The sequence below is a fragment of the Nestor notabilis genome, unplaced genomic scaffold, assembly GCF_000696875.1.
Source record: "Nestor notabilis isolate BGI_N333 unplaced genomic scaffold, ASM69687v1 scaffold15246, whole genome shotgun sequence".
In the NCBI taxonomy this organism is placed as follows: Eukaryota; Metazoa; Chordata; class Aves; order Psittaciformes; family Psittacidae; genus Nestor; species Nestor notabilis.
Window position 1 is genome coordinate 23,161 of NW_009932644.1, and position 23,615 is coordinate 46,775.

General features: G+C 50.9%; 2 protein-coding genes across 2 annotated transcripts; one reads left to right on the forward strand and one right to left on the reverse strand.

The window, feature by feature from the left end:
* Positions 1–331: 331 nt before the first annotated feature.
* Positions 332–1,141, forward strand: RNF223 (ring finger protein 223). Its single transcript, XM_010016511.1, has one exon. The coding sequence runs from the start codon at positions 332–334 to the stop codon at positions 1,139–1,141; it is 810 nt and encodes a 269-aa protein (XP_010014813.1).
* Positions 1,142–4,914: 3,773 nt separating this feature from the next.
* Positions 4,915–20,098, reverse strand: LOC104407277 (tyrosine-protein phosphatase non-receptor type 11-like; the record flags this gene model as incomplete). The annotated part of the gene is made up of 14 exons (XM_010016513.1): positions 4,915–5,034; positions 6,102–6,202; positions 6,396–6,547; positions 7,173–7,240; positions 7,447–7,601; positions 7,783–7,914; positions 8,846–9,001; positions 9,449–9,528; positions 10,072–10,168; positions 10,396–10,509; positions 10,797–10,916; positions 11,022–11,214; positions 13,352–13,546; positions 19,976–20,098. Coding segments are annotated over 14 exons (1,771 nt in total), but the record flags the coding sequence as incomplete, so codon positions are not given.
* Between the last annotated feature and the right edge of the window lie 3,517 nt (positions 20,099–23,615).

Below are 23,615 nucleotides of genomic sequence, written 5' to 3' on the forward strand. Positions count from 1 at the left end.
AAAGACTGCACCCATCTATCATGCCATGGTGGTGCTGGTGGAAAGGCTTTGGCTGGATGGTGGATCTCTGCTGGTTGCTTGCTTCTTTGGAGGACGTTTATCTTCACCTTCAGTAACAGCTTTGACCAGGCTACCTGTGTCATTCTCACCTCTAGCAGGGATCTGTCCCAGGCTCAGGATGCAGTGGAAGTCATCAACTTGCTCTTGGTTTCTTTTAAGGGGTTAAACACAGGTGTGGTGATGGACGTCTTCACGTTGTTTAAAATGAAGGCTGTGGTTTTCTTCTCTTCTAGAGTCTCCCAGGGCTCTCTTCATTTCCCCGGGCACCGTCATGTCGTGCTTCACGCAGCTGTGGCATTCCAACACGGCAGAGTCTCCCACCAGCCCAGTCCCCGCATCTCCAAACGAAATCCCCATCCCCATCAGCCCCATTATTGTCACCTCTCCAGGAGATGGCAAGAGGAAGGCGAGATCCCCAACCGACAAACCTGGCTCTCCGAACCCAACGTCTCCGAAGCCAACCTCCCCTGTTGAGTGTTCCATTTGCTTCAACACCTACGACAACACCTTCAAGACACCCAAACTGCTCCAGTGCTCCCATGTTTTCTGCCTGGAATGCGTGGCCCGCCTGAGCACGGGGTTACCCCCAAACCAACCAGAGGACCAGCTCCCCTGCCCCTTCTGCAGGCAGTTGACCAGCATCCCTCTGGAAGGCGCCCCAGCACTGGAGACCAGCAAGGAGCTCCTTGCCACGCTGCCTCCCGAGCTCCAGCAGGAGAAGGTGCTGTGGATGGAAGGGACCAAACTCTGCTGCCGTCAGTCATCCGACGACCCCGAGAATCCAGACTCGTGTGTCTCCATTGACGTTGCCATGAGCAAGCCAGAAAGCCCAGAGGCCCCCCCAACAGGGTTAGCTGGGAGGCTGTCCCGTTGCGACATGTGTGATGACTGGAAGCGCATAGTCCTCCTCTCCGCCTTGATCATCATCCTGTTCTGCATCATTCTGTGGCCAGTCCAGTGCGCCCTGAAGACAGGGAACCTCCGCTGCTTCACAAGGACTGTTGCCATGAGCAGGCCAGAGTATCTGCCCCCCAAACACACCACGGCAGCGACGCCAGTGACACAACTCCCTTTCCAGTAGCAGCAAAGCGGCTCCTCGCTCCCATCTAGCAGCACATCACGAAGGCAGGAACAGGGCTGCTGCTCCAGCAGCATTCCTTGGTGCTGGAAGACCCCATGGCCCGCTCTCCACGCTCTATGTTGAACACATGCATTCACTGTCAGGAGCTCCACTGAAATACACCCCTGACAAGCTGTCTCCAGCCCAGGAATGCTCCAAGGAGCTGCTGCAGCATCCTGCTGCCAAAATCCCTATGGAAAGCAGAGCTCTGGAAGTTTCTGGGGCTGTTTGCCCAGTGCATCATCCTGACCGGACACCAGATGACAGTGGGTGCAGTTCCTCTAACTCTCTCAGGGAATAAAGGGCTGTTTCTGCAAACTGAAGGATCTACATGATTATTCCTAAGAGGAGCTGGGATTGGGAAGGTAAAGACCTGTCAAAGGCATATAAACAGATGAAAATCGTCCTTATGCCACACACTTGAAACGTTTCCCTTGGGTCGTTCCATGTTGGAGGTGTAAATGCTGCCTCCTGCTGACCAAACACGGATCTGCCACCGCCACCCACCACCTCAGTTGTGTTACCATCCTGATGAGCTTGGGAATGGGACAGAGTGCCCGTTCTCCTCAGTTTTCCTTAAGAAGACGCTTAAAAATCACTCATTCCTACCTGGAAATCAACTTCAAACATGGGGGGGGGGGACGGGGAGACACGTTTTTAGGCACCCTGACATAGCAACACAACCCTCCTTCAAGTTAATTCATCAGCAAACTTCATTCATGCTTCTCACAGGCAAACTGTTGCCAAAATGACAGAAGCTTTACCCTCCTAATCATCAAATGTGTCAGTATTAAGACACAGGCCAGTTGCTTACACTATATTTGTATTTAATGCAGTGATCTGACAGTGATTAAAGCCTTCATGATGAAGGCAACTTACAATTAAATGTTTTCTATTCCAGCACGTGGATGTAAGACAGTATTGTATGCAAGTTCCATACATGTATGTATTAAATTATGTTTTATACAATGCAAGGTGTCAATCTGTAGCAATTACTCCACATTTCCCTTCTTACTTGCAGTTGGAGGTGGTCACGTAGGAGTCCTGAGTCCACCTGCATTCCCAGATCATGGAGCTACACAGCAAGTGGCGTGTCTGTGTTGTACAGTCCAGCTTTATCCTGTAAATTCACACTTACCATCTCCATGGTGCTGCCCCAGGTCCCACATCCCTCTGTGCTTACCTGATTTCGACCTGGAAAATGAGAAGCTGCAAAGACTGCTCATGTTCTGCTCCTTCCCAGCGGGGGGTAAGGTGCTCCCAGTCTCCCTTCCCAGGAACTCTAATTTGGAGCAGAAAAGGCTGAAGCAAGAGCAGAAATAGCTCACGTCTGTTGCTGTGCAAACCCTCGGTGGGAAGCTGGATCTGCACCACCTTTGTTGTTCAGCTACAGGCTGGTGTTACTGTGCCTGCAGACACCACTCCAGGCACTGTCACAGCTTCTGCCACAGGCATTGGGCTTCACAGGGATTCTCACTTGGATCCTCCTGGCCATTGCCACTGAAAGGCTGCTTCACAGCACCAGTTGATGTCTGTTCTTGGCTGAAAGGGACTCAAGGCTTAAGGCAGAAAAAGCACTTCCAGTCTCCCCAGGTGCATCTGAGACCAAGCCCAGCAAACAGACACTAAAGAGATGAAATGCTTTGTCACTACATCTTTGTACCGTTCAGCTCCCACTGATGAGGCAGGGGAGAGGGAAATAACATCTCCAGCCTCCTAAAATCTATTGTTATGGTGGTAAATAGGCCACAGAGATGTTCTCACAGTACAATGTTCCTAGTAGTTTGTCACAGCATCCGTATGGATGTCCCTTGGCACTTCCCCTTCTCCCCATGTACTTGGAAACCAAGGTTGAAGGCTTAGCTAACAGGCAGCTGAACCTCTCCCTTGTGCACAGTCGAGTCAAAAGAAGTGAAAGAGAAGTGAAAAAGTGAAAACAGGGCCCTCAACAGTAGCACTTGGTGATGGGAGAGAGCAGAATACCCCACTGTCCACAGCAGCCGTCAGTCACTTCCCCAAAGAAGGAAAAAGCCTTGAGAATATTCAACATTTATTAAAAGTGCAATAAAAAGAAACAGTTCTTCTGCCCTTGTGACAAGGGAGCAGAAAGACCAGCCAGGAAATACAGCCAAGGTGTATGTCATTGTGCTTTGCTTCAACGCTTGGAGCCGGCACTCCAGGCACTAACACACGCAGCAAGTCCATCCAGCTCCAGACCCAGGAGGACACCAGCACATGCTCTGGAGGTTCAGGCACCAGCACTCAGCCCTAGGGCTCCCTATGGCATTGGATACTGATGAATCCTGCGGGAAGGGGTTCTCTGGCAGGACTATTTGCTGGCTTTAGGGCTGGAACAGCAGGAAGCACTGGCAGTCACAAGTCAAGACTTACCAGCAGGAGCTGGAATACTCCACTCAGTAACACACTCGTCTTCATGGCACTGGTCAAGTCACAAACACTCCTACAACACCCCTACTCAGCAGACACAACACTTGCCTTGTCATATAGTTGAAGGAGGGGGAAAAAGAGGTCATGCAGAGCTGCATCAAGCTTAGAGGGGCCCAGCTCAACAGGTTCAGCTCAGGTTATCACCAGAGGCTGTTCCACACTAGGGGTGGTTAGAGCACAGCACGCAGCCAGAGCTGCTTTCTACTCTTCAGCACCCTTCAGCTAGGTGGGATTTCACATCCAGACCCCCCCGAGGATGGAGATGCTCATCGCTGCCTCTCAGCTCTGCTATGAAACCCACACGCAGAGCAGCTTGTGGGCTCTCAGGCACACACACACGTGCATCTGCTGTACTACAGCAGCACAGCAGGGGCTGCTCGGTGTGCTTTGGCAGGGTTGCATAGACATCTACAACTGGTACAGCCAAAAGGAAGTGTGAGAAGGAGAATCCACAGAGATGCAAATATCCAGGGCCAGGCAGCGCTCTCTGTTTCTCTCCCTTTCTCACAGGCAGCAAAGTTACTCCAGGATTTAGTCTAGAAACACTTCTAAGCTTAGAAATGATTGACCTAATGAAAACATTAAAGTGTACTAACGTTTTACTAACACCCTAAGTGGGCAACCCTGGGAAAGCTCCTAAGCAAATAGTCATTTCCATTCCTTTGAACAATTTGTGTGTAAAAAATAAGAATCTTAAATTAAAAAACAAATAAGTAAAACTGAGCCTTGATGCCCTAATGAATGTCCAGAGGCACTTCCACATAAATATCAACCTACTGCTCCAGGGGACAATGGGAGAAGATCCTTCTCATGAATAAGTTAGGTCAAGGCATGTTCATAGGTGCAGACTCTGCTTGCTTCTTAGTCAGCTTCTTGCTTCCTCGCTGAATCCAAGGTGCTTGGGAAGGCAAGAGACTGCCTGCAGCCGCGGGACTTGGAAAGGGTGGACATAAACCCTGTAAAACCTGCGTTCCAAAACAGGGCAGAAGGGTGGGATGGGTTGTAACGGGGAGACACGCGACAGAGCGAGGTCTCTCCTACCAGCACAGTCTTGTTCTGCACGTCTGGCAGCTTCCTGACAGAGCAGCCCAAGAGCAGATCTCCCCCCTCACTGCTGGTGTAAATGTGCTTCCCCCTGTTCCCCCATCTGGCCACAGCCACATCTTTAGGCTCTATCCAGTTCCACCACAGCTCAGCTGCCTCGCTCAGCGCAGGCAGAGCCGCAGAGAGCGGCGCGATGCGCACAGCCCGTGGTGATGCTCAGCTGAGCAGGGGGAGCACTCCTACCTGTACAGCCTCCACACAGCTCACGCCGGCTCCTTTATCGCCCCGTGTTACTCATCCCTGAAACCTTGGGGCTTTTGATGTTCAGGTTCTCGTAGACGGAAGCTGACTCATCATCAACCCTGTCAAGAAACAAAGCCTTAATACCAGCAGCCTCCCTGCTCTGGGGCAGGTAACGGCCCAGCCAAGCTCCCTTTTCCCTCCCCAGCCTTGTGGATAGGATGACATCAAGCTTCCTGCTGTTCTCAATCCCTGTTTTCTCTCCCGCTGGCTGGGACACCCATCTTAGGTTCAAATGCAGCTTGGGAATGAGCCTTGCACCTTCCTCTGCATCAGCCTTTCATGGATGCAGAGTTTATGCTGGAGCAGTGGATACAGATCCTGGTATTTCCTACTTTCTCTACACAGCCAATTTGAACGGATCTAAGTGAAGGAGAGGGCTGCTCCAAAGGCCAGATCCAAGTACCTCTAAAGGAGGTTTGATGCCCAAAGCTGGACTCATAGGAGCGAATATGGGACATCTCCTTTAGCCCTCTTCTCAGTTGGATCTTCCATTCTGCATGAGCTCAGCAACAGCTTTTCTGCCTCCACTTTACCACCCACCCCTGCTCCTGCCCAGCCATCTCTCCTTTCAGAACCAACCCTGCAACTCAAAGTGCCCAAAAGCTCTGATTTTATATAGCTGACATACGGCCCTACCCACTCTCCTTCAACTTATGACCCCCTCTTCATCACTCACTGCTGTCCCATCACTTGGGGCAAGAGGAAAACACATCATCTGGGGTATTTTCTCTCTTCTTATGTAAGGAACTCATGCTACTTAGCACATGGGTGCGAATCCACCTCCCTCTGCTCTCATCTTCCTTCACATTCTGCTGTAAGAGATGCTCAGTGGCTGTAGCACAGTTTTTAGCTGATTCTCCAGAGGCAAAGGTATGGGGCTCTACTCATTAAAGGCTGGGACCTGCTTCCTCCCCTCCTTTCCCAAAGCATAGCACACAAGCAAGGTGGGCTGCTACCACCACTGTGCTGGGATCACCTGGTTGGTTTTAGCCATTCCCATAGGATGCCAGCAACTGGTTAGGTGTCAGGTATGGGAGAGACAGGCTGGCAAAGGATAAATACTTCACTCAAGCTGTTCTTTCTACTGACAAAGTTCTTATCCCTGGCAGGGAGATGTTCAGCTTACACAGTGTGGGTCCGTGGTGAAGGGGGCTGCCCCTTGGCTCTGCCCTTTTCCATGGGAGAGTAGCCAATATTCAAGTAGTCCCGCTCTTTCCTTTTACTCCTCTGAAAGAGAAAGCAAAGACCATAGCATCCCACTCCTAGAAGAAAACCTTACAATGTCCCATATGCCAGCAGGGAACATGGCTTATTCCCACGTCTTCAGGGCAGGATTTGAGCTCCAGGGAGAAGGTGGAAGTGATGCTTGGTGAGGCCAAGTTCTGCCCTGGCTTTTCCAACCCAGCTGCATGGGACTTACCTGTTCTTCTTCCAACCTCTTCTGCTCGGCTTCAATGTACTGCTGCACAGCCATGTAAACAAACTTGTACTGGGCCTCCGTCTGCACCATCCCCGAGCGCTGCCGACGCACCATCTGGATGGTCTTGGGGATGTCGATGTCACAGTCCAGCCCTGCTCGGGAGGGACAAGGGCACCTTCAGGGAGCGGGAACTTGCATGGTTTAGGCACTAGATACAACCACTGACGAAGATACCATTGCTGAAGAGCATGAGCCTGCCTCAAGGCTTCTAGACCATGCCCAGAGATACCAGAGAGAGCTCTATAACAGCTCTAGGCTCTCAGAAGAGGGTGACAGCCTTTCTACACAGGAGGGTTCAGGGGACTCATGTATAATGGGCTACTGGAGTTACTCTTATCGAGCCTTTTCCCCTCTGCCCTCAGTTACAGAGGGTTGCTCAGGAGACCTTGAAATCCAGCTCCATTGATGCCAATGAGAAGACTCTTCTGTGCTGTGTTGCTGAAAGCATCTCTCTTACTACAGGGCTGTCCACGTGCAAACCCATTTGGAGAGGGTTCCTGTGTCATTATGTCCATTTCCAGTCCCATGGAGAAACAGGGAGCTGGGCATCATACAAAAACCCTTCTCACCCTGCATCTATGCTAAGCCTATGCCCACTGTTTCCCAGAGAAGTCAAACCCACTGCTTGGAGACCCTGTATCCACAAGAGCAGGGTTACCCCACAACTAGTCAGAGCAAGGCAAACAGTGAAAACCACTGATAGACATGGAGACATACCTTGTCTGTGAATAATATCCACCAGAATATCTATCACTATGATGGTGCCCGTGCGTCCTATTCCAGCACTAGAGAGGGAGAAGAATAAAATCAGTGGAAGGTGTCCCTGCCCTTGGCAAGGGGTTGGAAGTGGATGAGCTTTAACGTCCCTTCAACCCAAACCAGGCTGGGATTCTGTGATAAGCCCAGCACAATGCTGAGCCTTAGAAGAAGAGGCACATTCCCGTTACCCATCCCCACTGCAATGCCCCACTGCCAGCCCCCTGGTCCGTACCTGCAGTGCACTATGATCGGCCCCGTGTCTGGAATGCTTCGCTGTGCCCGATTCACTTGGTCCAGAAAGCTCAGAACCCCCCCAGGCTCATTGGGCACCCCGTGGTCTGGCCAGCTGAAATACTGATAGTGCTTCACCAGCCTCGGGCGCTCATCCTGCAGGGAGCAAACCCGCCAGGTCACAAACCCTCCTCTGAGGCGTCTCCTTCCTTCCTCTTTATCAACGCTGGGCAGTGTGGCCCAGCAATGGGACCATTATAAGCACCCAGCAAGCAGACGGGAGAGCCCCGTCTCCCTCGCCGTGGTTGCGCAGTGGGCAGACAGCAGCAGCACTCACCCTGTCGGTCCTGAGGATCTCCAGCTCCCGCAGGTAGTAGCCCTGGGCCTCCCGCTCGCTCGCGTTCCGCACGCAGATGCACCCGTACTCCTTGGTGCAGCTCTTGTCTGGCCAGTAACGGAAGCACTTGTTCTGCAGCGACACCAGGTAACACCATCAGTTGACACGGGGGAGCTGGAGGGTGCAGCCCCAAGCACCTTGCTCAGGGGTGCTGCTGCGTGCCAAGGGCAAGCCACAGCGCAGAGGTTTAAAGGAGAGCCACACACACCCAGTGCTTCCTTTGTACCAGAAAGGACACGATCCCGAGGGGAATCTCCCTCCTTAGTTAGCCCAGCCTCAGGTATTGCTTTGCCAAAGGCATAGACTTAGCACACAGCACTGAGCTGTTGGTCTGATCATTGCCTAATTCCTGAGCCAGACCTTCATCCCAAGGGGCTGCAGCTCAGCCTATAACCCTCCTGCACTCCAGCACATCCCTCTCTGCTATGGTGGCTTTGCCAAGACAAAAGGCAGCTTGTGAGTGGAGCCATCTCTCACCTCTGCACTGGGCTGCTGCAGTCCCAGCCTCCCTCTCATTGCAAACCAAAGCCACTAGTGCCAACCATAATGAATTAGCTCCTCTCTCCACTACAAAAGGCTGTGCTAGTAAACAGCTCCGAGTGGTATTTCACTGTATTCCTTGGCCTCTACCAACCCACCCTGGGTGAAATGCATACAGGTGGTACACAGGTTGTACAATTACTTTTATGCTTCACACAGCTCAGAACCCTCCTCCTTGCTTCCCAGCTTGCTGTAATGAGCACGATGCTTTCTCTCTGCAACCTGCAATTGCCCTGAAGACATGGGAATAAACCCATACCCCCTTGAAGCAAGTCATGAGGGACACCCCGTTAGCAGTTATGGGGCTGTGGAGACTGTGGTACATTTCCTTCATGAAGAAGAGCTAAAGCAACATCACAAGAGAGCGGAGAAATGAGATGAAAGTTAACCAGAGACACCTCAACACTTAGTACCAGCAGCAGGTAACCCTCAGGCTCGGTGGCAGCACCCTACAAGCACTCACCCTGCCCCGCTCCACCTCCTTGGTTGTCATTACAATGACGTGACTGTTCTCTTGATACACCATGGCCCAGAAGTCGTTCACTGTTGTCTGCAGGCAGCCCTGGGTGGCTATATAGATCTTGCAGTGCTCCGAGTTCTTTCCATCTTCAGGGATGCTCTGAGGAACAAGAGGGAAAATGAAGCCAATGATGCTGGAGTGAGGAATGAGAACTGCTTTAGTGCATCTGCAGAAGGTCAGGTGGATGGGGCTGGAATAAGGTTTCCCAAAGGCTGGTGCTTAAGTGCCAGAGCAGCACTGCTGGAAATACAGCTTCAAGCAGCTCTTAGCTTACAGATGATGGTTATAATTTAACCTCAGAGATAATGTTCAATGACAGAGGCTGGGTCAGGACCTATTTAAGAGGTGTAGGAAAGGAGGGGATTGAGATAAACTCTTAGATAGGAGCAAGTAAGACACGATAGAATGATGCGATCCCTTGGGATACACTAGAAAACCACAGTGTTTGGTCTGGACCCAGCGAAAGACACTGGTCCTGACAGGCCATCCCCTCAGGATTTAAACCATCAGGACAACCCCAACACGTTTCCTTCCCTTTCCCAATACCTTGATGTAGTTGGCATTGATGTAGTCGGACCCAGGCACGCTCTCATCCACGTCTCGGAGAGCCACCCGTGTGGTATCAACTGCAGAGAGTCCAAATGAACACAGGAGAGAGTCACACACACAGGGCAGCCCCTGTGCCCCCAGCAAGGGCTCAGCCATGCACACACACACGGGTAACTGCTGCAAAAGAGGGTGTAAGATGCTCTCCTGGTAACACTTAGTGGCACTTCGACACTACCTGGCTCACGGTGCTGTGGCCAATCCAGTAATCTGGGTGGACATCAGTGACCTGCAGTGCTGCAACTAACCTGAGCTCAAGTTTTCCACTATTTCCTTTAGAAGCTCTGGCTCCATACAACTTCCAGGCTGCTCTGAAGCACGTTTGAACTCACAGCACAAAGAGAGGAGAGCAACCTACCAGTTTCCCATGCAAAAGGGAAGGACCAGGTTAGAAAGGGGATGGAGAACACTACGAACTAACTGGACCACTCCACTAGGACACTGTGCATCTCTTCCCAGCTCAATCAGCAAGCTCTGCAGGGTTAACTAACCCCCCAAAAGGCTAGTTTTTACCACTAGAAACTGTGGTAAAACCCCCAAACCACTATTCAGTGTCTCCTTACAGGGAAGGATGTTCTTATAGCGATTCTTTGCCTTGTTCTCCGGTCGTTGTCCCTCCTTCCTGGGGTAGAGGAGCTTGCACTCTTGCTGCTGCAGCATCTGTGGGGCAGAACACAACGGAACAAGGTGTTTTGGGCAGACAAGGGGAGTCAGAGGCAAAGGGAGGGCTCCTTGGAAGAGCTGCTTGGCTTCCTAAAGCAGAGAAGAGCAGAGGGAGCGGTGGCAGGAAGAGGACTTCAGTGCTGGGAAACAATGACATTCCCATGCAACTATGATGTTCTTCACCCACAGACACAAATAGGACAGAGCACAGGAGCATCTGGTACCTCAAACTCCTCCCAGAACCCTTGCTTGGCCTTCTCACTGTGGTCTGCCATCTTGTTCAGCTCCTTCACTCTGTTCTCAATGTTAGCGGCGTTGATGCGCGTGGCGTTGAATGGCTGAAAGACAGATGGAGACAGAATTGAAACCACTTTCAATAACAGAAAGACAGATAAATTTCCCCTTGAATGGACTCAATTCCTGCCAATGCCCCCAGGGATTCCCACTGGCAGCAATTGGGTCCATTCCTGAGGCAGGGCCAGGGACCTCTCTGGCCAGCATGAGCCTGGACAAGCATGGCAAGCAGCCCATGGGATGTTCTGGGAGCAGGGAGTTCCCAAAGTGCAGATCCCCAGGAGCGTGGGCAAGCACAGAACCCACAAACACGTGCTAGAGCAGCTATTACCTGCTTCAGATGAACCACAGCGCCCGATTTCTCCACCATGGGGTTCTTCTTATAGTGCTCCACCAGGTCTGTGAGCGTGTCAAACCTCTCTCCTCCCCCTACATCATACTTCCCATCTGGCTGCAAGAGAAGAGGATAAAACCACAGTGAGATGGGAACACTCCGATCCTGTCTGGGCCACACACCCCATGCTTATGGCAAGGACAGGGATAGCACATTCCCAACCTGGTAGTGGATCATGACATGGGTCACGTGTGGTTTCCGGTCCCCAGTCTCCATCTTATCCTCATTTGTCAGCACTGAGAGGACAAAGTCTCCCGGTTTGCTCTGGCTCTCCCGCACCAGGAAGCTCCCTGGTTTCCCCTTCTCCGTCAGAAGCTTCTCTGCCTCCTTGCCGGTGAGGTGCCCGTGGTACCACCTACCTGTGGAGAGTGATGGAGAGCAAGGTCAGCTCAGAAATGCACAAATTGCTGCCGTCACTGGCTCATGGCAAACCCACTTGAGGCTCCCAATTCACCTGCTCAACCCACTGGCATGAATCATGGAATGGTTTGGGTTGGAAGGGACCTTAAAGCTCCTCCAGCTCCAACCCCTGCCACGGGCAGGGACACCTTCCAGTAGAGCAGGTTGCTCCAAGCCCCTGTGTCCAACCTGGCCTTGAACACTGCCAGGGATGGGGCAGCCACAGCTTGTCTGGGCACCCTGTGCCAGCACCTCAGCACCCTCACAGGGAAGAGCTTCTGCCTTAGATCTAAGCCCCTCTTGTGCTGTTGGACACAGGGCTGCAGGGGAGGTCTCCCCAGTGTGAAGCAGAGGGGGAGAATCCCTCCCTCAGCCTGCTGGCCATGCTCCTTCTGGTGCAGCCCAGCACATGGGGTGTTTCTGGGCCTGCAGGATCTATATTACATACAGATTTCAGCACTGTTCTCTATGTTCTGGCTGTGCCAGGTGAGCTGTTCCAGTGCACAGCAGCACATCTCACCTACACAGCAGCCACCCGTGGCTCAGGGACCAGCATCCAGCCTTCCATAGATACAAATAACAGCCTGGAGCGAAGCAGAGCTTCAATCCCCAGCCCTCAGCAGTGGCTCTGGGCAGATGCCATAGGTCCCATTCTGAAGGTGCTGGCTCCCGGCCCAGTAGCCAAGCTGCCAGGAATTGAGAGAGGCTCAAAATAACCTTCCCAGGGCCATGCGGTGGCATCACGTCATGTCTGGGCAGCCTTGTCCCAGGGGATGAAGCTTATGGAACAGCAGCCAGTGATGCTGTGATGCCTTTGAGTCCCGACTCAGCATTCTGCACAGGCAGGCGTTACAAGCCTGGCTGGGAAGACCTCTGGAGAGCAAGATTCCTTCTTGCAGGCTTGGGAAGGCATTAGGATCATGGTGGTGCATGAGGGAAGAATGACCCACCTCCAGTGAGGTCCATCAGTGCCTGGTTACAGCACTGCTGCCGTTCACACTCTGGTTTGGACAAAGGCCACCCTGACGTGTCCTGCTATATTCCAACACCATCGTCATTCCCTATTTTTAGAGGACTTGGTCCCTTTCCCCTCCCTTCCCCTGGATGGCACCAGATGTGTGGTCTGGAGCTTCCGTGCCAAGCCAGACTTTCCTTGGCAGGAGAAGAGGGGGAAACCCAGCTAAAGGGGGTTTCCACTTTTCCAGAGGTTCTGCTCACACCAGGGGTTGGGAATGAGCAAAGAAACCTCCCTTGGGAGCACGGGAGCTGGAGGGACTTCCCATTGCCTCACATGATGGCATGGAGGGGAGCACCTCTGCTCCGTTTCAGGAACTGAGACCAGCCTATGTTAAAGTTAGAGCAGTTGGGAGCCTGCTTTGGCATCACGAGGTGTTCCCCTTTCCAACCACCGTGTCACTGCGTGTGACACTGGGGGAACTGAGAGGGGGGCAAAGGAAAATAGGGGTCACTGGAACGTCCCAGAGCAAGGGGAGGAAGGGGGAGGCTGGAGGTAACATCCCCAATCATCCATCCCTGTCCCAGAAAGGCAACAGCGTGTTGCTACAGGGATGAACAGTGGCTACAGAGCAAGATGGGATGGGGAAGGCTCCTTACAGGGCATTTCTACCCAGTGATCTGCAGGCAGACAAGTCACTTGCAAGGTCTTTCTTTTCAAACCAAAGCTATCCCGAAGGATAGACCTGCAGGACCCTTTCCAGACAGGGCTCTGAGTAACCTGATCTAGTTGAAGATGACCCTGCTCATAGAATAGGGTTGGAAAGGACCTTAAGATCATCTAGAAGGGAAGGTTGGACTAGATGAGCTTTAAAGGTTGTTCCAACCCAAACTATTCTATGATTCTATGTTCCCACTTGAGTAAAAGCTAGAGAAAGCTTATTGGCACATGAAGAAGCATTAGCTTCTGGGCCCTGCTGTTATCTACCTGGTCACATCATGCAGCACAGCTGAGAAACCACATCCTAGAGAGGTGCAGCTTTTGGGTCACGAAACCTACCTCACACCCAACACACTCTGCTTCAGGCTCCTTTCCAAACCCAAGCCAGATGCAGAGGGCCTGTTAGAAGGTGCTTTACCTCTCTGAGGTGGGGTCCTGGCAGTTGAGAGGGTACTTCAGCTCGATGACATTGCTGTTCTTCTCCCGCAGCAGCCCTTGCTGCTCCGTGTAGTACTGCACCAGCTCTGCAAGGGTGGCAAACTTCTCCCCTCCATACAGGTCGTAGTAATCCCCTGTGTTCTGGATCTTGATGTGTGTCACCTCATCGTTTCTTCTGAGGAAGGAAAGGCAACAAGACTGTAAGGATGAGGGAACGGAAACCCAGTGCTGGTGCTCAGATGCTGCCCATCACTTCTACAGCAGGGAAGGGATGGATGCTCCTTGGCCAAGAGCTGACTCCACACCTTGCAAGCACTGCTCTGCTTCCCAGACAGCCTCATCCAGAGGAGGTGAGTAACTAACTCCTCCTTTGCCATCCCTTCCACTTTCTACCTTCCTTACCCTCTCCACTGGAGGAGGCTCTGACCTCGCTCTGGTTTACACTGAGCAGTTTTCTATGCAGAAGGGTACTCACTCTCATGTAATCACTTAAGAAGAGGAAAAACATCACCCAAACCAATATATTGCCTCATATTTGCAAACCCTAAGAACTGTTCTGAAAGGGTTAATGCTTTCCCCTCTCCAGCGGTGCCCTCAGGCTCAAGGGAATCTGGATGCCTTTATCAGCCTGTTCCAAGAGCCTCCTCAACCAAAGCCCCTTCTCCTTCCCCAGAAGGCCACACTGACCTGTGAGAGGGAGGTTAATTGCATCTTAAACACACTTAGCAGCAGTTTCTGTGCAGGGTGGATGAGCTTTAGCAGAGAGATCTGGAAATCTGGCCACATTGCTCATGCTTTAACACCAGCACCTCTCAGTTTGTTGCCAAAGCAACTATGACAGTGAGATGCGGGAGACACAAGGTGGTGTAAGTAATGTTCCAGGGAAGAAAAGCCATTTCATGGAGCAGGGAATTAGAAAAACTACAGCGGTCTGAGCATGAGGGTAAATGGAAGGAAGAGCTGGACCACACAGGGTCTCCAGGGCTCTCTGTAGTGGTATTATCCCCCATTCCTGCTACCCTTCTGCAGCAGGGTACAGCCCCCATAGCACTGCAGTGAAAGAACATATCAGGACAGTACTGGATATCTAGCCCCAGCTCCACAAAATCATAGGATCATGGAATGAATCAGGTTGGAAGGGACATTGAAGAACATCTAGTTCCAATGACGCTGCTGTGTACTCCAGGGCAGCCCGTTGGCCAGGCAGTGTTTAACCTGCTCATGCACATGGGCTGGTTCTGTGAACAAGATGAGGCCAAGCTGGGACTTGTCAATGGGATCTCTGTGGTTTAAGCCTTGGAGAAGCCCCAGAAACATTAACAAGAGTGTGCTAGCACAGCACCACGTTCTCCTCCTCCAGACCCATCTTTATTAGGGGCATTAGTCACGATTAGACAGCAACACTCCCAGCCACATTCACATGTCATGTGGTTCTCCCTAAAACACTGCCCTGATAGATGGCCACATTCCCATTTCCTCCATCCCAATGTAGTTTGTGCTTTGTCTGGATTAAGGTGATTTCCAGTTAGAGCCACTTCAGTGGCAACAACCGAGTGTGAACAGAGACAGCATCGACAGCATTTCCATCATCCCATGTTAACAGCAAAACAAAACCAGCAGAAGACCAACAGGCTTGAGGTGTGAATATCTGCATCTGGATCTGGAACAGACAGGCAACATCTTCACAACAAGGTCTTGGAGATAGAACCAACCATCTGCACTGCAGGGAACCGATGAGCAGCACCCCGTGGTGTTGAGAGGCTTCAGAGCCTGGCAGTGTTTGCATGGAGGCTTTGAGCACAACTCACTGGGTGGAAATGAGAACTGGCTGTGCAATTCCCTATCCCAGCCAATGACAATGCCTCTTATCCCAAAGGAGCTGGCACATGGCATCTGCCTTCCATGCCAGCAGTGGGACCTGAAGGGCCTTTGTGCAGCACAGAAGCCAGCAGATGAAGCTGTGTTTTGGCCACTTGGCCCAAGGCTCAAAAGCTCCCTTCTTTCCACAGCTCCATCCCCACACTCCAACCCCATTAGGAACCTACAAAGGCTCAGTTCACAGACCGAGGCCTTTGAGGGATGAAAAGCAGGGAGATAATCGAGGTCATTTATCCCATGAGCCCTCCAGGTCATGCTAAACACAAAGGACATTGATCAACCCCCATTTCCTTCCCATTTTCTCCTCTTAAAGCTTGCGTCAGCTCTGCAGCTCCAAACTGGGCAGCACAACTGGCCTGCACAGCAGCAGCATCCATTGAAGTGTGTCCTCCACATGCTGGCTCGTGAAATAAAGCACAAAGGAGATGCCCAAAGCGCTCAGCTGCCCTGTGCTGCAGGGCATGGCTACTTCCATCAGACACACAGCTCTCTCATAGGGATGCAGCACTATTTAAGAGCAGAACCTGGCTGTTTTGGCAGGGTCAGCAGTTACACAAATGACAGTTGCCTCCATTCCAAGTCAAGCTTCTCTGAACTATTAGTACAACTCCTTTGCTAAATATCCAGGAGGGTTTCTTAATCCAAAGTATTCCAGCTTGTGAATGTGTATCCCTATGCAGATGACCAGTGCAGACCCAGTCTGCTCTTATTCACAAGCACAGTCAGTAAGAGAAGGACCCACGAAATACCCAAACAGACCCTTTTTTGTCACCAAAAGTAATAGAACCACTTTAAATGTCAAAAGTACCTTTGACTGTTGCATCCCCGAAAGTCTTTCTTGGTCATGTGTGTTTCCTGCCTGCGTCAGACACACAAAGCCTGGAACTTTATAGATATGAGCCCATTGATAAGCTGCAAAAAGCAACCCAAAACCACCCCAAAGACTCTCTGTGGAAAAACCAAGCTGATTCTCCCACAGGGTTTAGAAACTCTGCTGTTTGCTTTCAATTAAATGAGAGTTTGAGCTCAGAGAAAACTCACCATCCACCAATACAACACAACAGAACAGACATTGGCCTGTGCTTTCAGAGACACAGCCAACGGAATTCCAGAGATTAGGCATGGAGTTTGAATTCCTCATTCCCAGCTCCTAGGCTGAAGCTGCCTTCTGCAGCCCTACTGCTCACTTACGGTGTTAGAAGCTCCAGAAGGTGCTTATGGAATGACCAAGGACATCCAACCACTCAGTGATCTCACACATTGGCCCTGCTTCCTACAGAGCATTTAAGCTTTTTGCATTCCCAAAGGTGCTTCCTGCTCCATAGACACCCAGCCTTTTGCCCCGGGAAGGGGTGTGAAGCACAAGGATGCTGTCAGACTCCTCTGCCTTGCTGAACATGAGCACAAGTGAGCCAAAGGCATCCATCCATTAGTGTTACATCTCTAAATGAACCATCTGCCTCCAAACAAACTCAAGCCACTCAGGACAGCAATAAGACATCCCAAGAAGGAGCATGTTTAGAAGAAGAAGGAGCTGAGTTTGGCTCATGACAAGCTGCCAGCAGTTTGGATGCAGAGCTGAGGCTGTTTTGAAGACCAGGACAAGCATCATCCCTTCATTAACTGTATCATGTCCTCTCCATGTGATTTGTCTCCTAAGAGTGAGAAAACAAAGCCCTGTGAAGACTTGTTGCTGTAACGGTGAAGACTGAAGAGTGCACAGAGGGGAAGAAAGAAATAAAGGGGAAACAGCCACAGAGGATTATGGAAACATCATAACTTCACTATTATTTCCTTGCCTCTCTTTAGGGACACGTATCTGGACTCACACCAGCACACGGTCACTTGCTGTGTGGTCTGGTCAGCCAGAACTCCATTGCCTGCTTTCTGCTCAGCCCACATCCTCTCTGTAATTAAAAGGAGCTGCATTTCCTCTCACTGCTGTTCAAAAAGCCTTGAAGAAGCTGAAAGGGGGGTTGAAAGGAGGAGGAAAAGGTTTTGGTTGTTTTCCTAAAGGTACTTTCTTCTCCTCACACGTCTGGTTTAGGTACTTTTTCAAAGACATCTGTGGTGTTTCCTTTGAAAACCTTTTATTTCTCAGAAAGGGGAAAAATATATAGATCTGGCCAGTTGAGAGATAAAATAAAGCTCTTTCAGGATATCATTCTAGGTGAGAATAATAACACATTGTTCCATCTGTGTGTGTAATGTAGCAGGGAAAAGGCAAGGACATAGGGGAAAGACAGCAGCCCAAGCTTTCAGCTTTCACAGCACAAAGCTACTCATTCTCTACTCTATTAGGTGTTGCAGCTCTAACTCCCAAGGACATTTATGCACATGTTTTTGCCATCATCAGTGGGAGAAGAGCATATCATCAGATGAAGTATAAGCAAAACTGCTCTACCTAACCAGTGACCATGTCCAGGTAAGTTTTCCAGAGCCAAGACTATATTCCAAACCACGAAATGAAGATGCGACGAGCCAGGAAGGAGCAAGGACTTGCAGGTTAAAGTAGTGAATGAAAGAATTCTTTCCTAATCTTCAATTCATGATGCTTCAAAGCTCAACACGTTGCTCGTGTGTCATGTTTAATGTGCTTTCCTGGAAGCATGGTATGTGTCAGAACTCTGGTTTCCACTGTTACAATCAGCCACTGGGTTGTGGTGGGTATTGCTCAATACCGGCCTCACATTACTGCAGGGCATCATTGATGCATTCAGGGCATGATTTGGCTTGATCTTATGGCTAAAACAATACTGTTGTTAAACATTTACTGCAACACAATGGTCTCCCTGCAGTACGAAGTGCTCCAACCCCCCTCTGATAACCTGACACTCCTTTCCTCCCTATCTCTGCTTTCTGCCATGGAGAGAGCAGAAAGGGGTAAAGAAATAAAGGCGATAATAGAACCATAGAATCAATGAGGTTGGAAAACTGCACAGGAGCCGTTCCATGGGATGCCCAGTTGGGGATGGACCAGCAAAGGTGGAAGAGGACAACCCACAACAGCAGAAACACACATCACCTTTGGCTGAGGAACAAAGGCAGAGCTAAGGGAAGAACACTGACCCCACAGCACAAGGCACCAGTGCAGCAACGCAGGAGTGGGATGTGGCTCTCCACCAAAGCCATTCACCCTGCTATTGCAGGGTAATCATGCTGCTTGCTGGGTATCTCTCCACATCAGGACACTGCAGCAGAGCCATAACATGCATCCGCTTGCACATGCAAGGCCAAGCTCGTGCTGTCAGTGCTTCACTTTACCATCAGACAACAGCCTGATTCCCAAAGCTACACTAAGAGAGATGCTGAGCTCACATGAAGATAAACCCAGTGTTACATGTATTGCCTTGCTCAAGGCAGCTCTCTCTGAGTTGATTTTCCATCCTCATTAGAAGCACTTGCTGCCTCTCTCATTAACTCACAGCCACTTCTGATGGCAACATTACTGGGGAGCTAGTGAGGTCAGACCCAAACGCTCCCATGCAGCCAACGCATGGGAAAAGATGGAGTTTTCCCCTTCTGTTCTGTTGCTCCACAGCGTGAGAAGCTGTGGTCAGTCAGAGCCAAAGAGAGGCAAAGGATGTATTGCCCAACACAAAAAGAAGCATTCAAGAAGGTAACGGAGCTGCAAACCCTCCCTCTTGCTGAGAGATGACTGCATTTGGCAGGGAGGGCAGCGAGAGCGCAGCTCCAAGAGTGGGGACAATGGTAAAGGGGAAGGAATAAGGCTGAGGAGGGTTTCACCTCAGTGCTTAAGGCAGCAAGAAGAGGATAAAGCCTCACTGGAGCTGGTTGTCATCACCACACTGCTCTAACCAGCCATGAGAGGTGCATGGGGAGGGATAAAGGCTCAAGCCATGCTGGAATTGCTTATGTCCTGTTAGGTTCCATGCCCTGCCAGGAGGAAACACTGTCCCCATTCTGTCCTTTGCACAAGGTTTCTCTAAACACAGCCTTGGTCAAAGGATTTACAAACTCACTGGAGTCTCCTAAACAAAATGAGGGTTGTTTGAACTCAACAGAAGCCACCACAAAAACAAGGTCTGTGCTACATGTGCCTGGAGAAACCTTTGCTATTTCCCTGCGTGAAAGGTTCATGTTGAATCCAACACCTGCTCCTTTTATCATGGAGTCAATGCTACCTTTTGCCTCTTTAGTTCACCTTCAGAGAGTTCTACCCAGCACATCTGCCCCACAGCATCACAAGGGCTACAGTCCCAAAGACAGTTTCCCTTTCTGCAACTGCCCTTGATCCCAAAGAGCTCGGGAGCACTTTCAAGATTATGCATGATGCTGTCTGACACAGCCACCCTGAGGCTGCTCAGCAAGCTCATCCTCTTACAGAGGTGCTCCTGGGATCCCTTACAGGCACAGAAAACAAGGCTCTCCTGCAGGCAGCTACATTTAGTTCCTTTGAAATTGGAGAGAGATGATTCATTCCTGTTGGGATTGAATGTATCTCCACAAAAAACAAGTGGGTTTCTTATCTACCTTCCTTTGGCAACGCATCCATAAGCACAGAGCTGACCCTGGCAGCACAGGGATGAAAAACCAGGGGGAAGCAGTGAGCAGCTTTTAGCACATCCTCTGCAACAGGGAGAGTTCCAACACCCTTTCACATCAAGCGGTACCACGTCTCTGTGCAGCTCCTCTCCCCTTGCACATCATCCATCAGAGCAGGGTGTGCTGGAGCACCCAGGCCAGCCCCTTCCCCTGTGCTTACCTGACAGAGAGAGTGAAGTCTCCTGGGTTGCTCTTACTGGGTCGAGCCAGAAAGCTGCCATGGACACCCCTGGTCAGGAGCAGCTTCTCAGCCTCAATTCCACTGATGTTGGGATGAAACCACCTGCAAAGCGCAAATGTGACATTGAAATGGGGTTTATACAGAATCACAGATCGGTTTAGGTTGGAAAGGACCTTAAGGTCATCCAGTTCCAACCCCCCTGGCATGGGCAGATGCTCTCTTCCCACCCATGAGGCAGGAGCAGAACCCCAATAACCCCCACCATGGCCAGTAGCAGCTTTCACTCAGAAACCCCCTCCATTCGGGTGTTACATCGGATGAAGTCTTCCCAGACAACCCCCAAAAGAGGTCTCTTTTCCAAAGGACTCTGTTCTCCTCTCCCTCAGGGCAGGCAAAAGCTGCAGCACAGGCAGAAGATTCCCTCTCTGGAGGGAACCACTGGCTGAGAAAACAGCTTGGATTGTCCTAGTCCCAGCTGTGATCCTGGCTGGCTGCTTCCACCCAGCACCTTCCAGGCTCAGACCCTTTGGGCTGTCACATCACTGGCAAATGAGGTAGGCCCAAGACCTGCATCCCTGAGGGCACTTAAAGCCTTTCTTTAAGGGTTTCCCAGCGTGCTTCATGACAGAGAAAAGCAGAAAAAGCTCCAATATCAGTGGCACTAAACCTCTTGTTGTCCCCAGCAAGAACACAAGCGTCAAGTCTTTGGTGTCTCCCATTTGTTACAACAAGAGGATGCTCAGTGCTGGAGAGAAGAAAGTCGTAACTCAAGCCATGGAGCTGCAGCCACCTTTCCCAAGAGACCCCAACCCACAACTGCTGTGTCAAAAGCAAACCAGGGTGCCCAGAGGAGCTGTGGCTGCCCCATCCCTGGCAGTGTTCAAGGGCAGGTTGGACACAGGGGCTTGGAGCAACGTGCTCTAGTGGAAGGGGTCCCTGCCCGTGGCAGGGGTTGGAGCTGGAGGAGCTTTAAGGTCCCTTCAATCCAAACCAGGCTGGGATTCTCCTCACAGGACCAGCACATGGCCACAAAGCAAAGGAAACGCTGCTTCGGATGCAGCACTGTTGGTGAACAGAACACAGCAGGAAAGGGAATAAGAGACAGCTCACCCTAAGGGGAAAAGTGCTTCATCGTATTGTGTGCTGCTTTAGTGCAATCTTTGTATTTTAAGTGTCGTTTCTGATGCAATCAGTCTTGATCAAGCCTTTTTGATGGAATCACAAGAACTGGTGTTTCCCCAGGCTTTAAGGCACATTCAGTGCACACCAGACCGATGATTTCCCACGTGGCACCAGCTTTATGGCTTCGTTCTATAGAAGCCACTGAAACTCCACTTTCTAAATGCCAGGCTCTTCTGAGTGATCTCAAGGCACACAAATAGCACCCAAACCAAGCCACTCGGCTCTGAAAGCATTGCTCAGCTTTAGATCATGCTCCTGCAGACGTTTCTGCACGGATGCTGTCATATTTTCCATGAGAAAAGAGGAGAAGATGAACCACAACTAACACTTAATAGAGTGTTTCTGGGCAGCACCAACTGCAAAAGAATAGGCTGCACACTCAAATGTCCCCTTTGAGTAAAGGATGATGGTGCAGGAGCTCCTGCACTCAATGCTGCAGCTTTCCAAGCCAAATGGGTTCTCAAAGCAGCTTATCTGGACACATTTAGGAAGCTAGTTCCTTGTACGCTGCTGTCTGTGGACCAGATTAGCAAATACAGTGTCCTCCCAAAGGGTTTGCAAGTTCATCTCAATCACTGCAGAGAAATGCACCACCTCGGATCTCACGTTAGGAAATACACCCAAAGACTCAAGCTACAAACATAAGCGCACACACACTCATTAGTGTGTTTGTCCCCGAGGTACACATCGAAAAGGGCAAGAAATGTCACCATGTCTCCACAATTTGGGATTTCCTGCCTCCCACCACAAACCAAACAGTTTTGATTAAAGAGCCTTGAATTCTGGAGGAGAAGGAGAGGGCTATTAGGGAAGAGCCATGGAAACAGATGGTAAACAGGAATCCCAGCGTTTCCAAGCCTTGTATTCCTGACATCACAAGAGTGACACCCGTTCCTTAATCCACTCTCTGCAGGGCCAGCACTTATCTGTGCCACAAAACTGCTACTAGCATGGGAATGAATGCTCCTAATGGAGCTTAATGGAGTTCAGGGACAAGATGAAGCTGCCAAAGGCCACATGTGATGCTTCCACTGAATGCCTAATGGCAATAAAGCCAGCACAATAGTCCTAGCCAGAAGGCAGCAGGAAATGTAAGATTACCTCTGGTATAACAGTGGGATGGGGCTTTTGCAGCATGTGCCCACAGCTGTGAGCACACACTGGTTCTGAGAACCCCAGCCTGGTTTGGGTTCAAAGGATCTTAAAGCTCCTCCAGCTCCAACCCCTGCCACAGGCAGGGACACCTTCCACTAGAGCAGGTTGCTCCAAGCCCCTGTGTCCAACCTGGCCTTGAACACTGCCAGGGATGGGGCAGCCACAGCTTCTCTGGGCACCCTGTGCCAGCGCCTCAGCACCCTCACAGGGAAAAGCTTCTGCCTCAGAGCTCATCTCAATCTCCCCTCTGGCAGGTTCAAGCCATTCCCCTTGTCCTGTCCCTACAGGCCCTTGTCCAAAGCCCCTCTCCAGGTTTCTTGTAGCCCATTTAGGCTTAAACTCTGCGAACACCCAAGAGCAGGACAGCACTGCAGAAGAGACAGGGAAGGAGACTATCAGGGGTAAATTTGGGGCTCTGTTAACTTTGATGTTGCCTTCTGTGTCACAGAAACATAAATGCTGAATGCCCTTTTCTTTAATGCCTCCCACTGCTTGGACAGGAACCAAATCACACACGTACACACAAACAGCTTGTTCTTTAGCTTGCAAGAAGCACAAACAACACGCCAAGGAGAAAACCCTCACAAACAGAGGAGGGAGGAAAGGCAGTATCCAAATGCAGCAGCAGGGAAAAGAAGAAAGGGAGGCAGGGAAAAGGCCCTCTGCAAGTGTAGGCACCTCTCCCATGGCTTTCCAGAACAAAGGAAAGCTCATCTTTGGAGGGCTGCATATGGACAGGAACATATTGCTTGGCACTACCACACACGGGCTGCTTGCTTGAGCCAAGGAAGACACTTCAGGTCTGTGGCACAAAAGGGGTATTGTCAAATTCAAGGTCACATCCATGTGGGAATTCTGGTCCTGAAATTGAGCACTTGCTCCCCAGAGGCTTTTCTGCCTGGACTACCCGGGGTTCCACAAAACCCAGGAGGTTTTGCAGTGCACATCCTCAACCCCTTGTGTAGACTCAAACCCACGTCTCCCACTTGCAGGGTGTTCTACGCACCTATTCCCAGCTCCCTCCCCATTCCCATGGAATATAAAGACCAATGGCAAAACCAGCCAAACCTGAATTTAAGGCTCGCTGATTCGTGATGGTTGCCCCATCCTGCTTAAAATACACCATGAGCTGCCTGCTTTAAGGCTCTTCTCTGCCACTTCATCCTGGGGGTGAAGGCTCAGTGCTGTGATCACTGCACAGCCCCAGGTGCTCTTCTCAACAGCTTGTATTTCCCCTGGCCCGGAGCAAGCTGTACTTGCAGAAAGCCTCTCTTAGAGCTGT

Coding starts and splice junctions, on each gene's coding strand:
- RNF223 (XM_010016511.1), top strand. CDS start 332: ATGTCGTGCTTCACGCAGCTGTGGCATTCCAACACGGCAGAGTCTCCC.